The sequence below is a fragment of the Rhamphochromis longiceps genome, linkage group LG18 (assembly GCF_057381845.1).
Source record: "Rhamphochromis longiceps isolate RC_006_pf linkage group LG18, R_longiceps_female_GT1.1, whole genome shotgun sequence".
Lineage (NCBI taxonomy): Eukaryota > Metazoa > Chordata > Actinopteri > Cichliformes > Cichlidae > Rhamphochromis > Rhamphochromis longiceps.
In genome coordinates this window covers 3837694-3859892 of record NC_140574.1, presented here as the reverse complement: position 1 = coordinate 3859892, position 22199 = coordinate 3837694, and the positions used below count along the sequence as shown (strand labels likewise).

At 39.3% G+C, this 22199-nt stretch overlaps 1 protein-coding gene across 1 annotated transcript in view; it reads right to left on the bottom strand.

Annotated features, from left to right (window-relative positions):
- Positions 1-22199, bottom strand: part of adcy8 (adenylate cyclase 8 (brain)) — a 142227-nt gene that overhangs the window by 27675 nt on the left and 92353 nt on the right. Inside the window, exons 10-13 of the mRNA XM_085388505.1 lie at positions 19599-19800; positions 17964-18053; positions 15288-15460; positions 11145-11223 (exon numbers count right to left, since the gene is read on the bottom strand). Coding sequence (XP_085244631.1) covers positions 11145-11223; positions 15288-15460; positions 17964-18053; positions 19599-19800 — 544 coding nt within the window. The remainder of the gene's footprint in view (positions 1-11144; positions 11224-15287; positions 15461-17963; positions 18054-19598; positions 19801-22199) is intronic.

Below are 22199 nucleotides of genomic sequence, written 5' to 3'. Positions count from 1 at the left end.
CTCATACTTTCACCTAGAACAACCATTCAAACTTTAAAATGTTCACAAATTATTGGGCTATTCATGTATGATTCAGCTTTTTCAAATCTTTTACCATTTTACTTTTATGCCTCTTAAAGTTTTGAGTTGCACAATTGTGATTTTTCACAAAATACATGCGTTGTTATGGTTGCTATGCTCTTGGCTTCCAGTGTGTCACTGAAGGTTTTGCAATTTTCACTTCATGTCCGAACAACTTCTTGCTACTTGCTCAATTTTCACTCAACTTCCACAAATTATACATCAAAACGTAGGTATTTTTGCTGGCTTTCAGAAAATGTCACTATCATTGTTGTGGGATTTATAGAATTTTGGCAAATCTCCTCAGACCAACACAAGGTCAGAAAACTCTCCATACAAAGTCAATGGAGAGTTTGTTCAAAATCATCGCTGGATTTCTGTAATGAGAGGCATATTCGAATCGTCATATCTCCTTAACGAAGCAAAGTTAAGACATGAGGCTTGTCCTGGTATATCTTCAGACACTCCTGACGCTCACAATTCAAGAATTGTTTTCTCACCTATTACCATTTGGCCATGAATTATGTTTGTTTGAGGGTAGGAAATTTGTCCCTCGCTCAGATTTCTTCAGATTTCAAACTGTGGAAATGAACCACTTTTTTCTCTCGTCATAACTTTTTGTTGGATTTCCACAGAGACCTGAAAATTTCCATGATTGTTCACCAAAGCCTGCTGTCTCTTACGGTGAAATAATGATATCGATACTCCAAATAGATTTAGAGTTAGAAAGCGTTGTTTGAGGGCAAGTCAAGGCAGTTTTTGCTTCGCTCTACTCAGTTATGGTGCATTACAAGTCAAATATCTTTAATAATTCATATTTTAATGATAAATTGTTAACACTGGAAGATTCCCCCATCTCTTCTGAACAAAACGGTGTAAGAATGACCGCTCTAGCCCCTACGGTTTGGAAATTATGGTCATTTGTTTGAGGGGAGTCGTCACTATGAGAAATAGGCTGCAATAATCCTGTGCCTCTCTGTGCTGCGTGTGTAAAAAGATGCACCTGTTTTGGCGGGAAAACGTAAACAGCCACTCTGATTGGTGGATTTAAATTCGGCAGCTCTCTCCCTCTGTGTGTGTGTGTGTGTGTGTGTGTGTGTGTGTGTGTTTAGTGGGAGAGAGAGGACCCTGCCCTTATTTGGCAGCATGTCATTGTAGGATTTAAATTGAATATAGTTAGACTGGTTGACTGGATTAGAGCCTGTGTTTGTGTGTCCCTCTGTGCATTTGTGTTTCAATATGCCTCCATATTTGTAATTTTGTAAGTTATTACTATTCTGCTAAATCATAGTATTTCTGCTATTTTATAAGATTTGTGCAAAATATAGTATTTCTGATTAATTATAGTTTTTCTACTAAATCACAGTACAGTATTTCTGCTTTTTATAGGATTTGTGCTAAAACATAATATTTCTACCAAATGTAGTATTTATGCTTAATCATACTATTTCTGCTTTTTATAGGATTTGTGCCTGATATAGTATTTCTGCTTTTTATAGGATTTGTGCTTAATATAGTATTTCTGCTAAATTATAGTATTTCTGCTTTTTATAGTATTTGTGCTAAAACATAGTATTTCTACTAAATGTAGTATTTATGCTTAATCATAGTATTTCTATATATTTCTGCCAGGTCCCCAGGCAGCCAATCCTCTGTGAGGACTGAGACATTCAAATTTTCAAATCAGGGCCTGCACGGCTTCCCAGCCAATCATATAAGTGTCCTGAGGCATTCAAATTTGCATATTGGGGCCTTCATGGCTTCTAAGCCAGCCAATCATATCAGGGCTGAGGAATTCAAATCCACAAATCAGGGCCTGCACGGCTTCCCAGCCAGCCAATCATATATGTGGCCTCAGCCATTCAAATTTGCATATTGGGGAATTCGTGGCTTCTAAGTCAATAAGTCATCCATGTCATATATCTCTAAAAATTCATATTTTAATGATAAATTGTCAACACTTGAAGATTCCCCAATCACTTCTGAACAAAACGGTGTAAGAATGACCGCTCTAGCCCCTACAGTTAGGAAATTATGGTCATTTGTTTGAGGGGAGTCGTCACTATGAGAAATAGACTGCAATAATCCTGTCCCTCTCTGTGCTGCGTGTGTAAACAGATGCACCTATTTTGGCGGGAAAAAGTACACAGGCTCTCTGATTGGTGGATTCAAATTCAGCAGCTCTCTCCCTCTGTGTGTGTGTGTGTGTGTGTGTGTGTGTGTGTGTTTGTTTAGTGGGAGAGAGAGAACCCTACCCTTATTTGGCAGCATGTCATTGTAGGATTTAAATTGAATATAGTTAGACTGGTTGACTGGATTAGAGCCTGTGTTTGTGTGTCCCTCTGTGCATTTCTGTTTCAATATGCCTCCATATTTGTAATTTTCGCCTCTCACCGCGATCTAATTCTGACTGCTCATCACCCTTTTTTTCCAAATGGCTGCTCTCTTTCCCAGTGGCGCAGTTGGTAATGACACGGGTCTGCAAACCAAAGGTCGCCGGTTCGATTCCACCTTGGTCAACATGTTTTTTCCCTACAAATTAATACACTGTCACAGACCAGTAATTCATATTCATCATTTATTATAATTCTGCAAACTTTTGTGATTTTACCAGCTTTTCTAATATGGACCTCACATTCTTGTTAACACTCCATGGCACAAATACTCTTCCCTTTAGGCTCTGTGTATGTGTGTGTGTGTATCAATATTTCTCCCATTTTAAAGTATTACTCCTCCATAATTGTATTTCTGTTAAATCAAAGTACTTTTACTACATCTTAGTACTTCTGCTCAATCATACTATTTCTGCTAAATCATAGTATTTTTGACAAATCATGATTTTTGTGCCAAATCATAACATTTGTGTTATGTTAAAGTATTACTACTAATTGGAGGAATTTCTGTCATGTTACAGTATATGTGCTAAATATAGTATTTCAGCCAAATCATACTATTTCTACTATATTATATTTTTCTTTCTAAATACAGCATTTCTGCTATGTTGTACTATTTTTCTAAATCATAGTGTTTCTGTAATGTTTAAGTATTTTTGGCTAAATATATTCTTTCTGCTATCTTATACTATTTCTCCTAAATTCTTGTATTTTTGAGAAGTTATCAACTTTCTGGTAAGTTACAATATTTCTGCTAAGTTCTGCTATGCTATTGTATTTCTGCCAAGTATTATGTTTCCTCTAAGATATTGCAGTTTTGCTAAGTTATTCCATTTTCGCAAAGTTCTATTTGCTTCTGCAAAGTTTTTGCAATTTCTGCAACTTTTCAGCTTTTTCAGCTACTTTTTGCATGCAGCTTCAGCTTTAAGCATCCACACTGCATTTTCGCAGGAAATGCAAATTTTTCTAGTTCTTTATACTTTATTATTCCAGTTGCTTCCGTACACTTTTTGGCACTTAACTACTTCCACAATTTTCAGCCGATTTTCACCGTTCAAATTTTAAACTATTCTGCTATTTCTGCTAATGATCGCTATGATTTTTGCTATTTTTTGCTATTATACTTTTTAAAATATTCCACTTTTTTCCTTTAATTTGTCCCATTGAAATGAATGGGAAACTTCCAAAATTCTGCTAAATTTTGCTTGTTTTTGAAACTTAACTACTTCCTCATACTTTCACCTAGAACAACCATTCAAACTTTAAAATGTTCACAAATTATTGGGCTATTCAGGTATGATTCAGCTTTTTCAAATCTTTTACCATTTTACTTTTATGCCTCTTAAAGTTTTCAGTTGCACAATTGTGATTTTTCACAAAATACATGCGTTGTTATGGTTGCTATGCTCTTGGCTTCCAGTGTGTCACTGAAGCTTTTGCAATTTTCACTTCATGTCCGAACAACTTCTTGCTACTTGCTCAATTTTCACTCAACTTCCACAAATTATACATCAAAACGTAGGTATTTTTGCTGGCTTTCAGAAAATGTCACTATCATTGTTGTGGGATTTATAGAATTTTGGCAAATCTCCTCAGACCAACACAAGGTCAGAAAACTCTCCATACAAAGTCAATGGAGAGTTTGTTCAAAATCATCGCTGGATTTCTGTAATGAGAGGCATATTCGAATCGTCATATCTCCTTAACGAAGCAAAGTTAAGACATGAGGCTTGTCCTGGTATATCTTCAGACACTCCTGACGCTCACAATTCAAGAATTGTTTTCTCACCTATTACCATTTGGCCATGAATTATGTTTGTTTGAGGGTAGGAAATTTGTCCCTCGCTCAGATTTCTTCAGATTTCAAACTCTGGAAATGAACCACTTTTTTCTCTCGTCATAACTTTTTGTTGGATTTCCACAGAGACCTGAAAATTTCCATGATTGTTCACCAAAGCCTGCTGTCTCTTACGGTGAAAGAATGATATCGATACTCCAAATAGATTTCGAGTTACAAAGCGTTGTTTGAGGGCAAGTCAAGGCAGTTTTTGCTTCGCTCTACTCAGTTATGGTGAATTACAAGTCAAATATCTTTAATAATTCATATTTTAATGATAAATTGTTAACACTTGAAGATTCCCCCATCTCTTCTGAACAAAACGGTGTAAGAATGACCGCTCTAGCCCCTACGGTTAGGAAATTATGGTCATTTGTTTGAGGGGAGTCCTCACTATGAGAAATAGGCTGCAATAATCCTGTGCCTCTCTGTGCTGCGTGTGTAAAAAGATGCACCTGTTTTGGCGGGAAAATGTAAACGGCCACTCTGATTGGTGGATTTAAATTCGGCAGCTCTCTCCCTCTGTGTGTGTGTGTGTGTGTGTGTGTGTGTGTGTGTGTTTAGTGGGAGAGAGAGGACCCTGCCCTTATTTGGCAGCATGTCATTGTAGGATTTAAATTGAATATAGTTAGACTGGTTGACTGGATTAGAGCCTGTGTTTGTGTGTCCCTCTGTGCATTTGTGTTTCAATATGCCTCCATATTTGTAATTTTGTAAGTTATTACTATTCTGCTAAATCATAGTATTTCTGGTACTTTTCGGTACTTGTGCTAAATACAGTATTTCTGCTAAATCATACTATTTCTGCTTGTCATAAGATTTGTGCCTAATATAGTATTTCTGCTAAATTATAGTATTTATTCTTTTTATAGGATTTGTGCCTAACATAGTATTTCTGCTAAATTATAGTATTTCTGCTTTTTATACTATTTGTGCCTAATATAGTATTTCTGCTTTTTATAGGATTTGTGCCTAATATAGTATTTCTGCTTTTTATAGGATTTGTACTTAATATAGTATTTCTGCTTTTTATAGTATTTGTGCTAAAACATAGTATTTCTACTAAATGTAGTATTTATGCTTAATCATAGTATTTCTATATATTTCTGCCAGGTCCCCAGGCAGCCAATCCTCTGTGAGGACTTAGACATTCAAATTTTCAAATCAGGGCCTGCACGGTTTCCCAGCCAATCATATATGTGTCCTGAGGCATTCAAATTTGCATATTGGGGCCTTCATGGCTTCTAAGCCAGCCAATCATATCTGAGGGCTGAGGAATTCAAATCCACAAATCAGGGCCTGCACGGCTTCCCAGCCAGCCAATCATATATGTGGCCTCAGGCATTCAAATTTGCATATTGGGGGAATTCGTGGCTTCTAAGTCAACAAGTCATCCATGTCGTATATCTCTAAAAATTCACATTTTAATGATAAATTGTTAACACTGGAAGATTCCCCCATCTCTTCTGAACAAAACGGTGTAAGAATGACCGCTCTAGCCCCTACGGTTAGGAAATTATGGTCATTTGTTTGAGGGGAGTCCTCACTATGAGAAATAGGCTGCAATAATCCTGTGCCTCTCTCTGCTGCGTGTGTAAAAAGATGCACCTGTTTTGGCGGGAAAAAGTACACAGGCTCTCTGATTGGTGGATTCAAATTCAGCAGCTCCCAGGCTGACCTAGAAACTTACTTCTCTCTCCCTGTGCATTTTTATGCTGATTTTTTCATTTAACAAGTATATTTGAGGGACCCTAAGCATGTTCAGCATTTTTTCAGCTGTCCATTTTGCTTTTCCAATTTTTCTGTTTAACTTATTACTATTGTGCTAAATCATACTGTTTCTGCTATTTCATAAGATTTGTGCTTAATATAGTATTTCTGCTTTTAATAGGATTTGTGCTTAATATAGTATTTCTGCTTTTTATAGAATTTGTGCTTAATATAGTATTTCTGCTTTTTATATGATTTGTGCTTAATATGGTATTTCTGCTAAATTATAGTATTTCTGCTTTTTATAGGATTTGTGCTAAAACATAGTATTTCTACTAAATGTAGTATTTATGTTTAATCATACTATTTCTGCTTTTTATAGGATTTGTGCTTAATATAGTATTTCTGCTAAATTATAGTATTTCTGCTTTTTATAGGATTTGTGCTAAAACATAGTATTTCTACTAAATGTAGTATTTATGCTTAATCATAGTATTTCTATATATTTCTGCCTGGTCCCCAGGCAGCCAATCCTCTGTGAGGACTTAGACATTCAAATTTTCAAATCAGGTCCTGCACGGTTTCCCAGCCAATCATATATGTGTCCTGAGGCATTCAAATTTGCATATTGGGGACTTCATGGCTTCTAAGCCAGCCAATCATATCTGAGGGCTGAGGAATTCAAATCCACAAATCAGGGCCTGCACAGCTTCCCAGCCAGCCAATCATGTATGTGGGCTCCAGGTATTCAAATTTGCATATTGGGGAATTCGTGGCTTCTAAGTCAACAAGTCATCCGTGTCATATATCTCTAAAAATTCATATTTTAATGATAAATTGTCAACACTTGAAGATTCCCCCATCTCTTCTGAACAAAACGGTGTAAGAATGACCGTTCTAGCTCCTACGGTTAGGAAATTATGGTCATTTGTTTGAGGGGAGTCGTCATTATGAGAAATAGACTGCAATGATCCTGTGTCTCTCTGTGCTGCGTGTGTAAAAAGGATGCACCTGTTTTGGAGGGAAAGAGTGCACAGGCTCTCTGTCTGATTGGTGGATTCAAATTCAGCAGCTCCCAGGCTGACCTAGAAACTTACTTCTCTCTCCCTGTGTGTGTGTGTGTGTGTGTGTGTGTGTGTGTGTGTGTGTGTGTGTGTGTGTGTGTGTGTGTGACAGAGAGAGAGAGAGAGAGAGAGAGAGAAAGGCTTTTAATGGGATGATCTCATTCTAAGATTCAAATTCAATATATTTAGACTGGTTGACTGAATTGGATCTTGTGTGTGTGTCTCTCTGTGCATGTGTGTTTTCTTATGTGTACATATTTGTGATTGTGTGGCTGTTATAGATTTTTTTGCTGATTTTTTTCATTTAACAAGTATAGTTGAGGGACCTTCAGCATGTTCATCATTTTTTCAGCTGTCCATTTTTGCTTTTCCAATTTTTCTGTTTAAGTTATTACTATTGTGCTAAATCATACTATTTCTGCTATTTTATAAGATTTGTGCCAAATACCGTATTTCTGCCAAATATAGTATTTCTGATTAATTATAGTTTTTTCTACCAAATCATAGTACAGTATTTCTGCTTTTTATAGGGTTTGTGCTTAATATAGTATTTCTGCTAAATTATAGTATTTCTGCTTTTTATAGTATTTGTGCTAAATTATAGTATTTCTGCCAAATTATAATATTTGTGCTAAAACATAGTCTTAATTTAAAATTACAATATTCATAGTTCATCACAGTGTCTCTGGTAAATCACAATATTTCTGCTCTGTTGTACTATTTTTCTAAATCATAGTGTTTCTGTAATGTTTAAGTATTTTTGGCTAAATATATTCTTTCTGTTATCTTATACTATTTCTCCTAAATTCTTGTATTTTTGAGAAGTTATCATGTTTCTGGTAAGTTACAATATTTCTGCTAAATTCTGCTATGCTATTGTATTTCTGCCAAGTATTATGTTTCTTCTAAGATATTGCAGTTCTGCTAAGTTATTCCATTTTAGCAAACTTCTTTTGCTTCTGCAAAGTTTTTACAATTTCTGCAACTTTTCAGCTTTTTCAGCTACTTTTTGCATACAGCTTCAGCTTTAAGCATCCACACTGCATTTTCGCAGGAAATGCAAATTTTTCTAGTTTTGTGTTCATTTTTCAGCATGGCAAATTCAATTCAATTTTATTTATACAGCGCCAAAGCACAACAGCAGTTGCCTCAAGGCGCTTTATATTGTAAGGTAGACCCTACAATAGCACATACAGAGAAAAATCCAACAATCCTATGAACCCCTATGAATAAGCACTTAGGTGACAGTGGGAAGGAAAAACTCCTTTTTAATAGGAAGAAACCTCCTACAGAACCAGGCTCAGGGAGGGGCGGGGCCAACTGCTGCAACCGATTGGGGACAGAGAAGAAAGACAGGATAAAGTCCCCAAACACTGCAGTAATCCAATCCAATCCAGTAAAATCAAAACTACCCATCATGGACTGGCCTCCCCAGACCTCAGACCTCAGCTGCATTGAATCTCAACATCCAAAGAAGAGCTTTAAATGTCCTTCAAGAAGCCTGCAGAACTATTCCTGAAGACTACTTAAAGAAAGACGCGGAAGCTGGCTCAGAGAGTTCAGACTGTGTAGAAGAATAAAGGTGGCCATAACAAATATTGACTTTTAAGCTTGTTAGAATTGCACAAACTCTGTTTTGGTTCTGGTTCTGGTGTTAACGTCATTTTAACGAGATTAACGCTGACAGCACTATTATATACCCATGCATGTTTGCATATATTCTAATAACTAGCTGCTTTGCCATGTTCCTAGTAAAATATAAAGTGACTTTTCCGCAATACTGTAGTTACCACACTGGAAAAGTACTGATTGCTTTTCCTGAATCGCCAAAGCCAGAAGTCTAGATTCCAGCTTGAGGGTTTGCAAACATCACATTGTGTATGTAAAGCTGTTATAGACAGCCTGTGTTTACTGTCAGAGAAAAGCTTCCAGGCTGGACACTAAAGGACTGAACATGTACAGGATCTAAGGATCCTTTTATGCTTAGTGGAGTTGGATCCACGTCTTGCTCGACGCTGAGACAAAATCCTGCTTTAATGTCTTTGGCTGGAACGTAACTGTAACATAAACAGACAGGAAAGCACTGAGATTGCCTTTTGAACTTAAAACTTGAAACAGTAAAATATACCACAAAAATTGTAACTTAACCCCTGCTGTGAGCTTAAGCATGAAAAATGAAAACAAAAAGTGCTCCTCTGTCAGCGATTATCCACTTTGCCCAAAGATAATTTGGAGTATTTAGCAGAAAACACGGAGCCACTTAGTTCATCAACACTGTACTAAAAAACAGCTGGATCCTGTTTTGCACGCTGGACTTTCCTGCTAAGGGTAAATAGTCTTTTTAGTGTGCTCTCTTTTCCCTTGGCCATATGCATCTGGCACAAACAGCTTTTCAGCGCTGCGAGTGTTTCATGCTGTGAGCTGTCATTGTCTCTGCTTTGCCAAACAAGTGGTTTGACCCAGAGAAAATCAATACGCCACTGCATGACTTCAAAAACAGCTGCTTTCTACTTTCATGAGGCTACAAAAGACCTTCAATTACGGCCGTCTCTGACCAATGCCGAGCTGCTAAACTACATGATCAAAGGTTGCCATAGCGAGAGCATGAAAGCGGCACAGTGGTACCGGTTTCCTTCAGGCCACTGAGTCTCACTGCATCTTTATAGAAATGGCTTGTATAATGTATCAGACGTGTAAACAAAGTGGTCTGTGCCAGTTTTGCTTTGCTGAAGAAACACTCCGGTCGCTTATTATGCAATCATAAAACCTGGCAGGACGTTTCCTGTGTTATTACAGATGCGTTTAAAGGCTCGGTTATTAAAATGTTCTCTACCCACAGCCCTGTGTCACAGCTTTTATAGGCAGCAAGAGGTTTAACCAAAGTGATTTTTCTTTCTTACACTTGGACCGCATTCAAGAAACCCAGAAGAGGTAAATACAAATTGCTTAGAACTGTCTTGCCACCACCCAGGTTCCTGTAAAGTGCAGATTCAGCCCAAACCTCATATACAGAACTGGAGGATTCAAAAGAACTCATTTCAGGCTTAAACACCCCGACCTTTCTCACCTCTTTGGGCTGAAGGTTAATTTCTCAAGCATTAAACCTGCATTGTTTTCAGTGGCCGCCAGGTGGTGATGCATACGGCTCACACAAGACTTCAGGTCCTACAGAAGACCTCCCTCCACCCTGATCTCTGTAAACACTTTACTGAGGAGTTTAAGGGCTCAGTTACGGATAAGACTCCTCATAAGCAGGATTATACAGGACGTGCTCATTGGTTATTCAGTCAGAGTGTGATTTCACAGTCAGATCCACACCTCATTGGTCTGGTTTCAAAAGCACCAAGATGGTGATGGCAAAAACGCTCAGCTCAAGGATTAACAACAGGACTTCACAAACCTACGGCTGACATCACCATGGCTACATCCGTCTTATGTTACCCCTGCCTTCTCTGGGTCATCACGCAAAGATGTCTAATGCTTACAGCTACGGCTGTCACCTCATCTGTATGGAACCAAAGTATTTGAGATTCCACAGCATCCACAGCTGGAAGAGTGATTCACATTTTTAAAGGATGCAATGACAGTTTTTTGCTTTGAGTTTCTCAGAGGCCAGTTAAATGTGGCAGGTCGTTAACCGTTTATGTCATCATGTTTGGACACATCTGAACTCCAACTGTTTGTCATCTTCTTCTGTTATTTTTACTTCACGTTAGCTGATAACTCTAATTAGACCGTTGCATAGCAACAGGAAAGATGCTGGGTTCCTCACGCCCACTGTACTCTGGTTATTTCTGTTACTATCCTTTAAAGGAACCGTCACAGTTTTTGTTTTTATCCATGCCCTTCAGTCACCTTTAATCATACATTTTGATGCTTAGAAAAACAAGCTAATCCACCTGATAAGACACAAAAATCAGCTGCATGGGTGTAGATAATAACAATATTTAGCCAAGAAGTCCTCTAACTCAATCACCAGCCCATAACAAATCCACTCATAGGTGATGAATCAGTAATCTAAATGTGTAAATTGCCATTCCTTCACTGATTAGGACACAGTTAAAGCTGGCGTGGTCTTACCTGCTGGCCGTGGTAAAACACGGCGAGGAGGAACATGGCCATCAGGAGTAAAGACGTCTCTTTGGTTCCCAGGAAGTTTCTGTTGGAACGAGAAGAAAGAAGAGTCTGTTCAACGGGAGCCCTTGTTCGTCTGTTTGACAGGCATGTTAATGGAAAAAAACTTGGGGCATGTCATGGTCGACGTTTAACAATTAATTGTGTTAAACTCCAGAATTTCAGAGAAATTCTAGAGTTTTATTTGTTACTTACTGATTTTATTTGTTACTTAGTGCCAATTAGGGAAAAGGGGAGCTTCTTCAGTACTATGGAAGTAGTTTGGCTTTGTTGTTGAGAGCATACCTCCAACTAAACATGACACTTAACCTATTTCAGCTACAGATGGAAACAATAAACTTGTTTTACCCAACGAGGCAAAAACACATCGTAAAAACAAGTACAACCAGGCTACAAAGGCATGTGATGGTGAGATATGAGTAGCTGGCGATACGAGACCAAAAGTAAAGTGACTTGACCAAGGATTGCTGGAGCACTCGCTAGCTGTGCTCCATATGACAGGAAGAACAAATAGCGGATGGAAAGTACTCCTGCAGTTACATGGCTGAAAAGCAGAGCTTTTTTTAAAAGCTCAACCCAAGAAACAACACCTCAGGTAGAAAACATTTCAACTGCACTTTTATTATATCCTCCTGAGAACCGAGGGAAAATGTATCCCTCAGTTTAACTTTTTTTGTAATTTCCTGCCTCGTTAGATCTAAAAAAGGCCACCCAACCAAATGAAATATTATTGAAAAGGCCAGGATGTCCTCTGTTGAGCACATCAGGACTTAGAAGGGTAGCTCAAATAACACAAAAGTTATAGACCAAAAGCAGAGGACATAAAAAGCCGTTCTCAGGAGGATATGTTAATCTTGCTCCTCTTGCCATGTCTGCATCTCATAATGTTTCCTGTTTTATTGTGAAGGGTCTGTTGTTTCCATATTCAGTGTGTTTAGTTTCACTTCTCCTGTGGCGTCATTCTGTTGATTCATATCAGCTGTTTCCCCATGTTTCCACTTTCCCCGATCACTTCCTGTGTGCATTTAGTCTGTGAGTTCTCTTCATTCCTTGTCCGATCGTCCTGCTTTCTCTGCCATGTTTCTAGGTTTTCATGTATCCATGTCTTCATGTTCACGTTAAGAGTTTTCTCACGTTTAGTTTCGCCTTTGCCTTTTTATTTTGGACTGTTTAACCAGCCTGCAACAAACGGCTCTCCCTCAGTTAAATCAAAGTTTCGTTTTGTGTGTCTGCACTTGGGTCCTCCTCACTCCACACAGTCTGCTTCCACGACTGTGACAATAACGTTACTCTAGTTATTGTTAAACTAACGTTTTAAGTAGTTATGTTAGACTTTGAGTTATGTAAAATTTCAACTGAAAACACTTATTGTACTCATGTTTGATTTATGCTGTGTCATTGCTATTGTACTATTATACTGCTGCTGGCATCAGTAACAGTAGCTCATTGGAAATGAAGAATAGAAACAGCCTTTATGTTGTTTGCAGTGATACATTTTGCTGCCTCCAAGCTGCAAACATCGATAAAATGTTGTATTTTCTGCCTATACTGTCATAAATGTCATCATTGTGAATGATACCGTGAGATCACTTCGAGTCTATATCATCCACCCCTACTGGCTATGCACATAAATACAACCAATCCACATTAAAAGCATTGAGCCTATGTTACCCTAAAGATGCATTTGTTGGGCATTTCTGACCATTTGATAAACACAAATATAAATTATTCATGTTTCTTCTCTTCTAAAGTTTTACATTAGTGTTGATTTTTTTTTTCCCAGGCAAAACCTGTCTGAGTACATTCTGTTAATGAAAGGTGGTCACATTTTCATTCAGTTTTTACTCTTCTGGTTTTAATTTTCAAGAAAACTTTTTCTTAATAACCTAAATAAACATGTAGTATGATAAACAGTGATCCACAGCATGTTCTTTTGTAATAACCTAAATATTGCTTCACAAAAACTACATTCGAAACCCAGCACCGGTGACAAACCTGCTCTCCATTAAAGTTGAGATCTAAACACAAACTGCAGCAAAATATGAAAAGACGACACTTTTTTTCTCTTAATCTCACGATTCTTTGTTTTCAGCTCAGACCGTAGAAGGATCAAATGTTCTGCGTGATCTGAGGCTGATCTGAGGCTCGCTGAGGATCAACAGCTCAGAGAGATGTGGAGACGGAGCTCCAGGCACTTTACAACGAGTTAGGAGCCAAAATCTCAAAACAAGCGAAAAATAACAGCTCGTTTGTTTTCGCTGCCGAGGATCAGCTTGTGACAGCAAAATGTAGCGTGCAGCCTTTAGTGTGCAGTGATGCCAGAGGAAAACAAATACAAAGCTTTAGATTCTCTAACACCCACAAATAAACAAACACAAGCTCACGACTCGGTGCATATTTTGGTAGAAATAATCATCATCTTTTTAAAGTTTAGAGGCACACTTACGATAGAAACAACACAAAGATTGGAAAACTTCAAGCACTTTGAAGTAAATCAACTCACGCCCACAACACACAGCCGGCATGTCACGGAGATGAAAAAGCAGGCAAGCTAAGGGAGTCGGGCCAGGATGGGATTCTGTAAATACGCAGGCTTTTTACAAGAAAGAGGCTCATTTAAACGAATTCTTTATATATGTCAAAGTGTTCGCATTTTTGATCTATTTATAAAATTAAAGACTTAAAACTGAAAATGATGATGATTAATGCAGGTATACGTTAATGTATCTCTGAGTTCATTTCATTGTCATTGAGATATGGCTGTAGAAATATTTAACTTTTACAGGCAAAATACTCAATTAATCAAATGCATTTATTTTTTGGTAAAATATGTCATTATAGACATTTGAACAATAATGTGACAAATATGTAAAAGGAAAAAAATGAACATAAAAATGCTGTTAGTAACAGATCTGTGTTTTTTGTTGTTGTTTTTTACAAAAGAAGGGATATGTGTGATTTCTACATATGGAGCAAACAATACTGGCTAAACTGGGCTTTACTTTCTTTTCCCCTGAGATTTTCTGTCATTTCCCCAAAGGACCTCAAAATCAATCTCCCAAAAGTTTGGTTTTGTTAGCTTGTTTTAGCAGGTCCTTCGTAGTATTTAGGTCACATTTCCTCACATTCGCCTGTCTTGTCTAACACATTGGAGCTTCTTGATTTGAACCTTGACACAAGCAGGCACCTCAGTGGAAGTGCCAAAAACTGCAGTTCTTCTAATGTCCACTAGAGGCTGGCTACAAACGAAGTCAATCCAGAGAGGTTCCCATATGAAACTGTCCGGCCTTACAGCAGATATAATCATGCCTACAACCAGCTACAAAAAAAACAGTTTTAGCCTTGATAGTTTCAACTTAGTGATAGCAGGACTTTTTAAATCTAACCAGTAGTTGACTGCACATGGCATCAGGCACATTCTGTCGTGGTTAGGCTGTGTGGCAGGCAGGATGAGGACCCAAACGCAAGACTCAAACACAAAAAGCTAAACTCAAAGCGGCAGCTTTACTTGCTGGAAAAAAGTCTAAAACTAAATACAAGAAGCAAAACATAAAACTAGAAGCTAGAGAACTAAGACTCAGAAAACTAGGAAAATAGAAACAAAGGAACTAAGAGCTGACAGGAGGTAACAATGGAAATCAGGAGCCCAGAGACAACACACAGCATTGTGACGGTACAATGCAACAACAGACAGAGGAACAAACACGGCTTAAATACACCAGGGAGTAATGAGGGAATGGAAAACAGGAGGGAAGCACAGCTGGGGGTAATCTGACACAAGAAGACAAAGGAAGCAAAGCAGACATAGGACACAGACTTTCAAAGTAAAACAGGAAACACGCGAACACAGAGGTAAGGATGACAGAGAACATAGAGACCTGAAATGTGGGGCAGGAAGGCAGGGAAGCACATAAACAAAACCTAAACCATGAGGAAATCAAAGATTAATAATAACACAAACCCCTGGGTCACCGAGCCCGGACCGTGACACATGACCGTGACAAACTGCTCTTAGAATAAAACCTCACCTGAACAAAAAAGACAAACAGTTCATTTAATATACGAGGATGTCCTCCACTAAGCACTCACTCTGTGTTATGGTGGACGGTGTCGTAGCGAACAAACAGCGACGTGTAGAAGGCTTCGGTCAGCAGCGAGTAGATGGCGATCATCACCAGCAGCACTGCCAGCTTCAGCACGGAGTTCAGTCGCAGGAACACCGCACACGTCACCATCGCCAGCACTCCAGTGAATACAAAATACTGTGAAAAATTAAAACGCATGGTCAACTTCATCTGAACAATAATGTATTTAAAAATGTTGGCAACTCCAATCAGCCACAGCTGCACTCAGTGTTAAATATCTGTCAACAAACACACGCTTGAAAAGTTCCACGACTCTGCAGATGAACATGAAAAACATAACTGATTCAAATTTGATCAATATCCATTCAAAGTCATCTTCTCATGGACCGCTCTACTGCTTCCAGGGCTCCTGCTCTTTTTAAACACAGAAGTCCCATTTGGACCATTTGCAACTGGGATTTGAGACTGGAAAGCTGTTTGACCTGGTAGAAGACGTTGTGATTCGGCTGGATTTTATTTTTCACTGGATTCTTGAGGTTCTGCCAACCTCCCATAATGTTGATGGTGCAATAATTTTGTGCCAGCACAGACAGAAAAGTGAAGCGCTGCATGTGAGCAGCTCAATAGAGCAGAAGGAAAAGGAGGAAGACGAGACCATATAGATGTGTTATATGTATATAACACACCAAAGTGGACACAAGTGGATGGACATCCAGTCGTCTGAACAAACAGTATATATATATATATATATATATATAAAAAAAGGTGTATAACATTTTCCTGGTTCTTCAGTTTTCTCCAAGCCGATTTTTACACGTGTGAGAATCGTCAGTAGTAGTAGAGTGGGGTAGTTTTGCAATACATTGCAGGAAACCGTGACCTAAACTTGTGCAGATATGAAGTTCTGTGTACAGCTGACTCAAGTGTCATCGCTATAATTCAAGTGAGAAGCATGATCAACACATGATGCACAATGTGGTTTCTTTTTTCATGCACCTTGAATTCATCCCTCATGGTCAGACTTTCAAAGCACAGTACTACTGTAAAGTCCTGAAGCATCAGAGGGGAAACATTAGAGGAAATGACCTCTGAATGAACTGCAGTGCAACAGCCGTAGCCCACAGTGCACTGAAAAGGTCTCCACTCAACATCTGCCCATTCAGCTGGGACAGCCTATCCCAGCTGAGCGGGCTCACAGGGCAAGTGGCAAATAATAATGATAATAATAATATTATTAATTATAATAATAAGTGACTGGTGAATCTCTGCCAGATATCCATACTGTAATATAGTGGATGTTAGCATGTGGTGCAGAGGTTGATCAGAGTGATCTTTGATAGATAACAGTTTGAAAGCTGTGATAGAGAGGAAGTCACTAAACAAAGTCTCCAGTTTGCAGCCAATCATAGAGGAAGATTTCCTAATGGTGCTCAGCAGAGTACGCTGCAGCTGCCAGAATTAAGGTATACAAAAGCACCATCACTCTGCTGCACACAGTGAACACAAGCTTCCTCCCTCGTTTTTGAACAGCCTCTGTGTTGGTCTGCCTGCTGGTGATGAGGACAACCAGGTACTCGTAGTCCTCTACGACATTTGCATCCTGACCCAGGATACATGGGTGAGGCCTTCTTCACCTTCAGAAGCAAAGGATTTACAATGTCATCCACTATTGTGCTCTCCTCCTCGTCTAGTCTAGCTCTAGATGCTACGACTCAGTTTATTGAAAATTTGAGGCGTTTGACATGTTCAGAGATCTGACAAGAGACAAGCTTGAAGGGGACACTGGGCAAGCTGGAATTTTATGAACGGATTTTATGAATAGGGACACATTTTGTATTATCATGCAAACAAACTAAACTAAGCATACCTGTTAGCATGCCTGCATTAGCACTTAGAGTGACGTGTGTAACACTTTTACTTAATTAATAAGAGATGACTGCTGCAGCTGCAGAAATCATCCTGACTCTTCACCCCTGAAAACATTCTGTGTTTACCTTTGTCCTCACTGGTGGACTCCCTCACCTGCTCACAAACCTCCTGCTGCCAATCTTCTGTCTCCAAACTGAAGTAACATTTACGGCATCACTATGAACTCATTAGCTCCTCCACATTAAACCTCCATTATCACAAGATGAGAATGAGTCGACTGGCCTTTATGTGTAAAGTTGGTAAAGTGCCCTTTTATAAAAATGAAATATCTGACAGCCCGCTCACTGCACCAAAAGCCTCTGACATTGGCACAGACATCAGTTTTTGTCTAATTTAATATTGGAGTGCGTTCTGGTGCGGCCTAAAACAAAGTCAATAACTCTTCTTTATGTGTGTAAAATAGGTCTTATTTGCGCGCATGAGCCTCAGGAGGAAATACGTTTATGATGTATACATGCAACAATACATGAGTCAACCCGAGCTCGGAGCTATAAAAATGTGGCTCCCTTATTGAGTTCATCAATCAGCTGCATATTATGTGAGCAAAACAACATAATGGATATTTTCTCCGTGACGTTCTGATGGCTCCATCAGTCGTAGCGTTGTCTGAGGCGAGACCTCCCTCTGGGCGCGAGCAGATGTCGAGGATGTTTAATTCATCAGTTTGCCGCTGTCACACAAGTGGGAAGAAAAAAAAAGACACAACAGATGGACCCGACTGCAAAATTCAGACACCTCATTTAGTTTGTACCTCTGGGTAGAAGCAGATGTCTGGGATGGAGGCCGATTCGTTGTACGTCTGGTTCCTGAAGGTACTGGACTTGTCGAAGTCGCACCACAGCTATGGGAGACCAACAGGGTGGATTAGTGTTGTTGTGCAGTTTTAAATGATGCAGGATCTGCATAAAAATACCCCACATTCCCTTTCAGACAAATTTCCATCACGCTTTTAATATTTCAAGATAGTTGTGTGAGAAATCGACAGCTGATTTCAACTTTCTGCAGGAAAACACCAAATTTCTCCTGCACAGAAGGAGTGATGCAGTTGACACGAATAACTGAAGAAGACCTGAAGGGTTGAATTAGCAGCAACACAGGATTCTTACAGAAGGAGGGGGGGGGGAATGTAGATGTGTAGGTAATTAAAATCTGACTAAATAAAGCAACTGAACAAATACTTTACAAACTAAGCAGTTGAGTGGGTTACTTCATTGCAGAATATTGTATGCTCGTTGCTTTTATCTCCAACGTACCTTAGCAGCTTCTATTTAAAAAAAAATAAAAATATGTATTTCAAAAATTTAATTAATAAATTACAACAACAGAGTGAGAACAAGGATGTTCCTAGTTGATTAAAATAATAAGAAAATGCAATGCATGGTGTTAAACATTAATTATTTCATCCCCTACTCAATTTGTAAGTTTGCTCATTCACATAGAAACAAAGTCTTTAATTTTAATGGAGAAAGACAGAACATCAAGCAAAGGTTCAGGAAGAGCCTGTTAATGATCTGAAAGTAGTTGGGACCACAGTCACCCAGAACACCATTGATGACAGACTACGGCATAATGGATTGAAGTCTTGCAGTTCCCACAAGCCCCCTGCTGAAGAAGATACATGTAGAGGTCTGTCCCAAGTTTGGCAGTGAACATCTGAATGATTCAGAGAAGGCTTGGCAGAAAGAGCTGTGGTCAGATGGAGCCAACGTCAACTCGACCCAACACATGCAGCCAAGCATGGGAGTGGAAACATTACACTGAGCTGTTTTTCTGCTAAGAGTACAGGATGACAATGGGCGGAGTCACGTGGCATAAAATCTTTGACAAGAAGTTTCTTGCCTCAGCCAGAACACTGAAGATGGGTCATGGATCAAAAACCCACCACCAAGATAACAAAGGAGATCCGAATGATCCAAATACTCTAGCTAGTGTCCAGACCTCAATCTTATAGAAAATATTTGGAACGGAATTCTCAACTGGCATTAAATGTCGTACCACTGTGCTTTCCAACAAGTACGAAGTCAAGTGTTGTAGTCTGTATTTACCCCACTGGATGGACTGAGGTACTGCACACCATCAAATCAGCCATGTCTAGATGCCTACATCGTATTCCTCTGTTTCATGAAGCTCCATATTTAATTAACCCATTAAAATACATTTTAGCAGCCATGCTATTGAAGTAGGTGAAATGTTTCTTCATTACCACAAACACACACTTATAAAGAAAATCGCACACACACTGTCCTGTTGCCCGAAGTATGAAGAAATGCTACGGTACTAACCATGTAGCGTTCCCATATTTGATGCATTCTGACAGTTATTTTGCAGACAGACATTGACCCCATGTTTTAAATAATATATCTAAAAAAATAACTAAAGAACTCACGATATTGATCATGGCTGCCAGGAAGTTGATGAGGATCGAGACGAAAATGATGACGTTTCGTGCCGCGTAGGTTTCGTTTATCCAGCAGCAGGCTTTTCTCAGGACCAGAGGCAGACACTTGTAGTCCTCCGCTGTCGTAACTAGGACCAGGCAGGAATGGAGGATGATGAGGACCGAGAACTGGATCACCATGGTTACCATGCTGCAAAAACACAATGATAAATATGCCAGTGGGACACTGCAGCTTAGGACTAGTCTTTATTTGAACAGGTAATCAAGCTGACTTTTAAAGAATAATTTGAATATATTTAATTGTGAGCCCAGCATAGTGGTGCAGTTGCTAGCACTGTTGCTTCATAGTGAGACGGTCCCAGGTTTGACCTCACAGACTGCCCGAGAGCTCTCTGCGTGGAGTCTGCACATTCTCCCCGTGTCTGCTCTCTCTGCGTCCTCACACGGTCCAGAAACAAGCATGTTGGATGAACTGGTGACTCTAAATAAGCTTGATGTGTAACTGTGAGTCTGCAACAGACTGGTGAGCTGCCCGTGTGTACCCACCTCTCGCCATATAAGAGCTGGGACAGCAGCACTGTGACCAGGAATTGGATACATGGATGATGTTTTGTTTTCTTTATGTCACGAGCTTACTGAGCATTTCAATAAGCTTGTGAAAAATGGTAACGCATATTGGTCACTACAGTGGACAGCTATTCAAAGGCTGTTTTCTTGTATTTGTGTCAGTGTTGATGGCACACTTGCACATAAACCACATTGGACACTGATGTGTCACTCCATACCCTGCCACCCACTGGTCCTTTAATGTTACTATAGATGTGTAAAGTGTTGCATTGTAATTATTGTTATTTAAGCCCTTCATACATGAAGTATTTTTATTCATCTTTTCACACCTAAAGATAAATAAAAACACTGAAGAAGAAAATCCTGATTGAGATTGAATTCATGCATGAAGGGTTAAGTGAAAAATAGTCTGAAGAAACAAAAAAATATTATGTATGTCCAAAACTTCAAACGTATTGTATTACGAGATATCAACAGATGGCACAACAGGTCTGGGCTCTTCTTTTATGTAATAACAAATTTTACATCCATCCAATCGCTTCCGCTTATCCTTTTCAAGGTCGCAGGGGCCACTGGAGCCTATCCCAGCTGTGTTAGGGTGAGAGATAGGGTACACCCTGGACAGGTCTTCAGTCTGACGCAGGGCTACCACCAATATCCTAATACCAATTAGGATTGGGAAATGTGCTCTAAACTCCTAACAGCCCAATGTGGGATCACAGATGACTGATAGCGCTGCCACTTGGGCGGGATGCAGAGGAGGTTAATGTTAGTGTGCACTCAATGGCACTGTCCACCTCCACAATGTACAACGTGTGGCCTAAAAAAATCTCTCTTACACACACACACACAAACACACACACACACACACACGTCGGGTAATTATATCTTTCGGGACATCTAATTGACATAATGCTTTCCCTAGCCCCTTACCCTAACCATGAAACATGAATGCCTAACTCTTACACTAAACCTAACCATAACCAATTGTAACCCTGACACTAAACCACATCCCCATAAGAGCTGTTGGTCCCCACAAGTACAATAAACTTCCAATTTTTGGTCCCCACAAAGATATGAATACACACACACACACACACACACACACACACACACACACACACACACACACACACACACTGGTAAAGGTTTTAAAACGTGTCACCTGCTGGAAAAGTATCTCCATCACATCAAACATCAATTTAATGACTTTTGCTTTCACTTTTCACTCTGGCTTTGGTGTATTCGGTTTTGTTTTTATCAATTATAGCTCCATATGGTCATCTACTGAACGAACATCTGAACACTGAAGGCTCGCTATTAGCACAGAGTAGGTGTAGTTTTGGAAAACAAGGCACACCACTGAACTAAAACGGGCAAATTACTGAAAACGTATGTGGTGCTCTTACAGAATAACACAACACAGGCCAACACTAACCGAATAAAAATGGCCGCTGCTTTTTTGTCCGGTGCGACCAATTCTTTTTTAAGGTAGGAGTTTTTATAATGCTTAAACTTACACTGAGATCTGGACACTAACCAGATATTCAGCTATGACTCTGGTTCTTTGTTTGGTTTTCATTCACGTGAGTTAATGATGATTTATATAAGGACCTGAAAGCAGCACCATTGCAGGGGAATATTTCCTGAGAGAGTCTGAGGACAACACAAACCTGCAGAATTCTTGTATTTAGTGAAGCTTGTGTGCTGTTGTTCTATAGATGCAGGCAGGTATCAAAGCGGCTTTCAGATTGTCAGTTGGCATTACCTTACTCTGTTCTCCTCGGCTGAGATTCATTAAAAGCTTGTGATTCTGCTCGAGCTGACCTGGTCACACAAGATTTCCTTCACAGTCAGAGTCACAGAGACAACACAAGGCAAGATACGCTTATAACGCAGCTGTTTCTGCCTCCTTTCTCTTCTTTCCTTCACCTAACCCACTCCCCCCCACCCTCTAAACCTCTGACATGATGAAAAAAAGAAAACCTCAACCTTTACATTTAAAATACAACCTAAATCTGT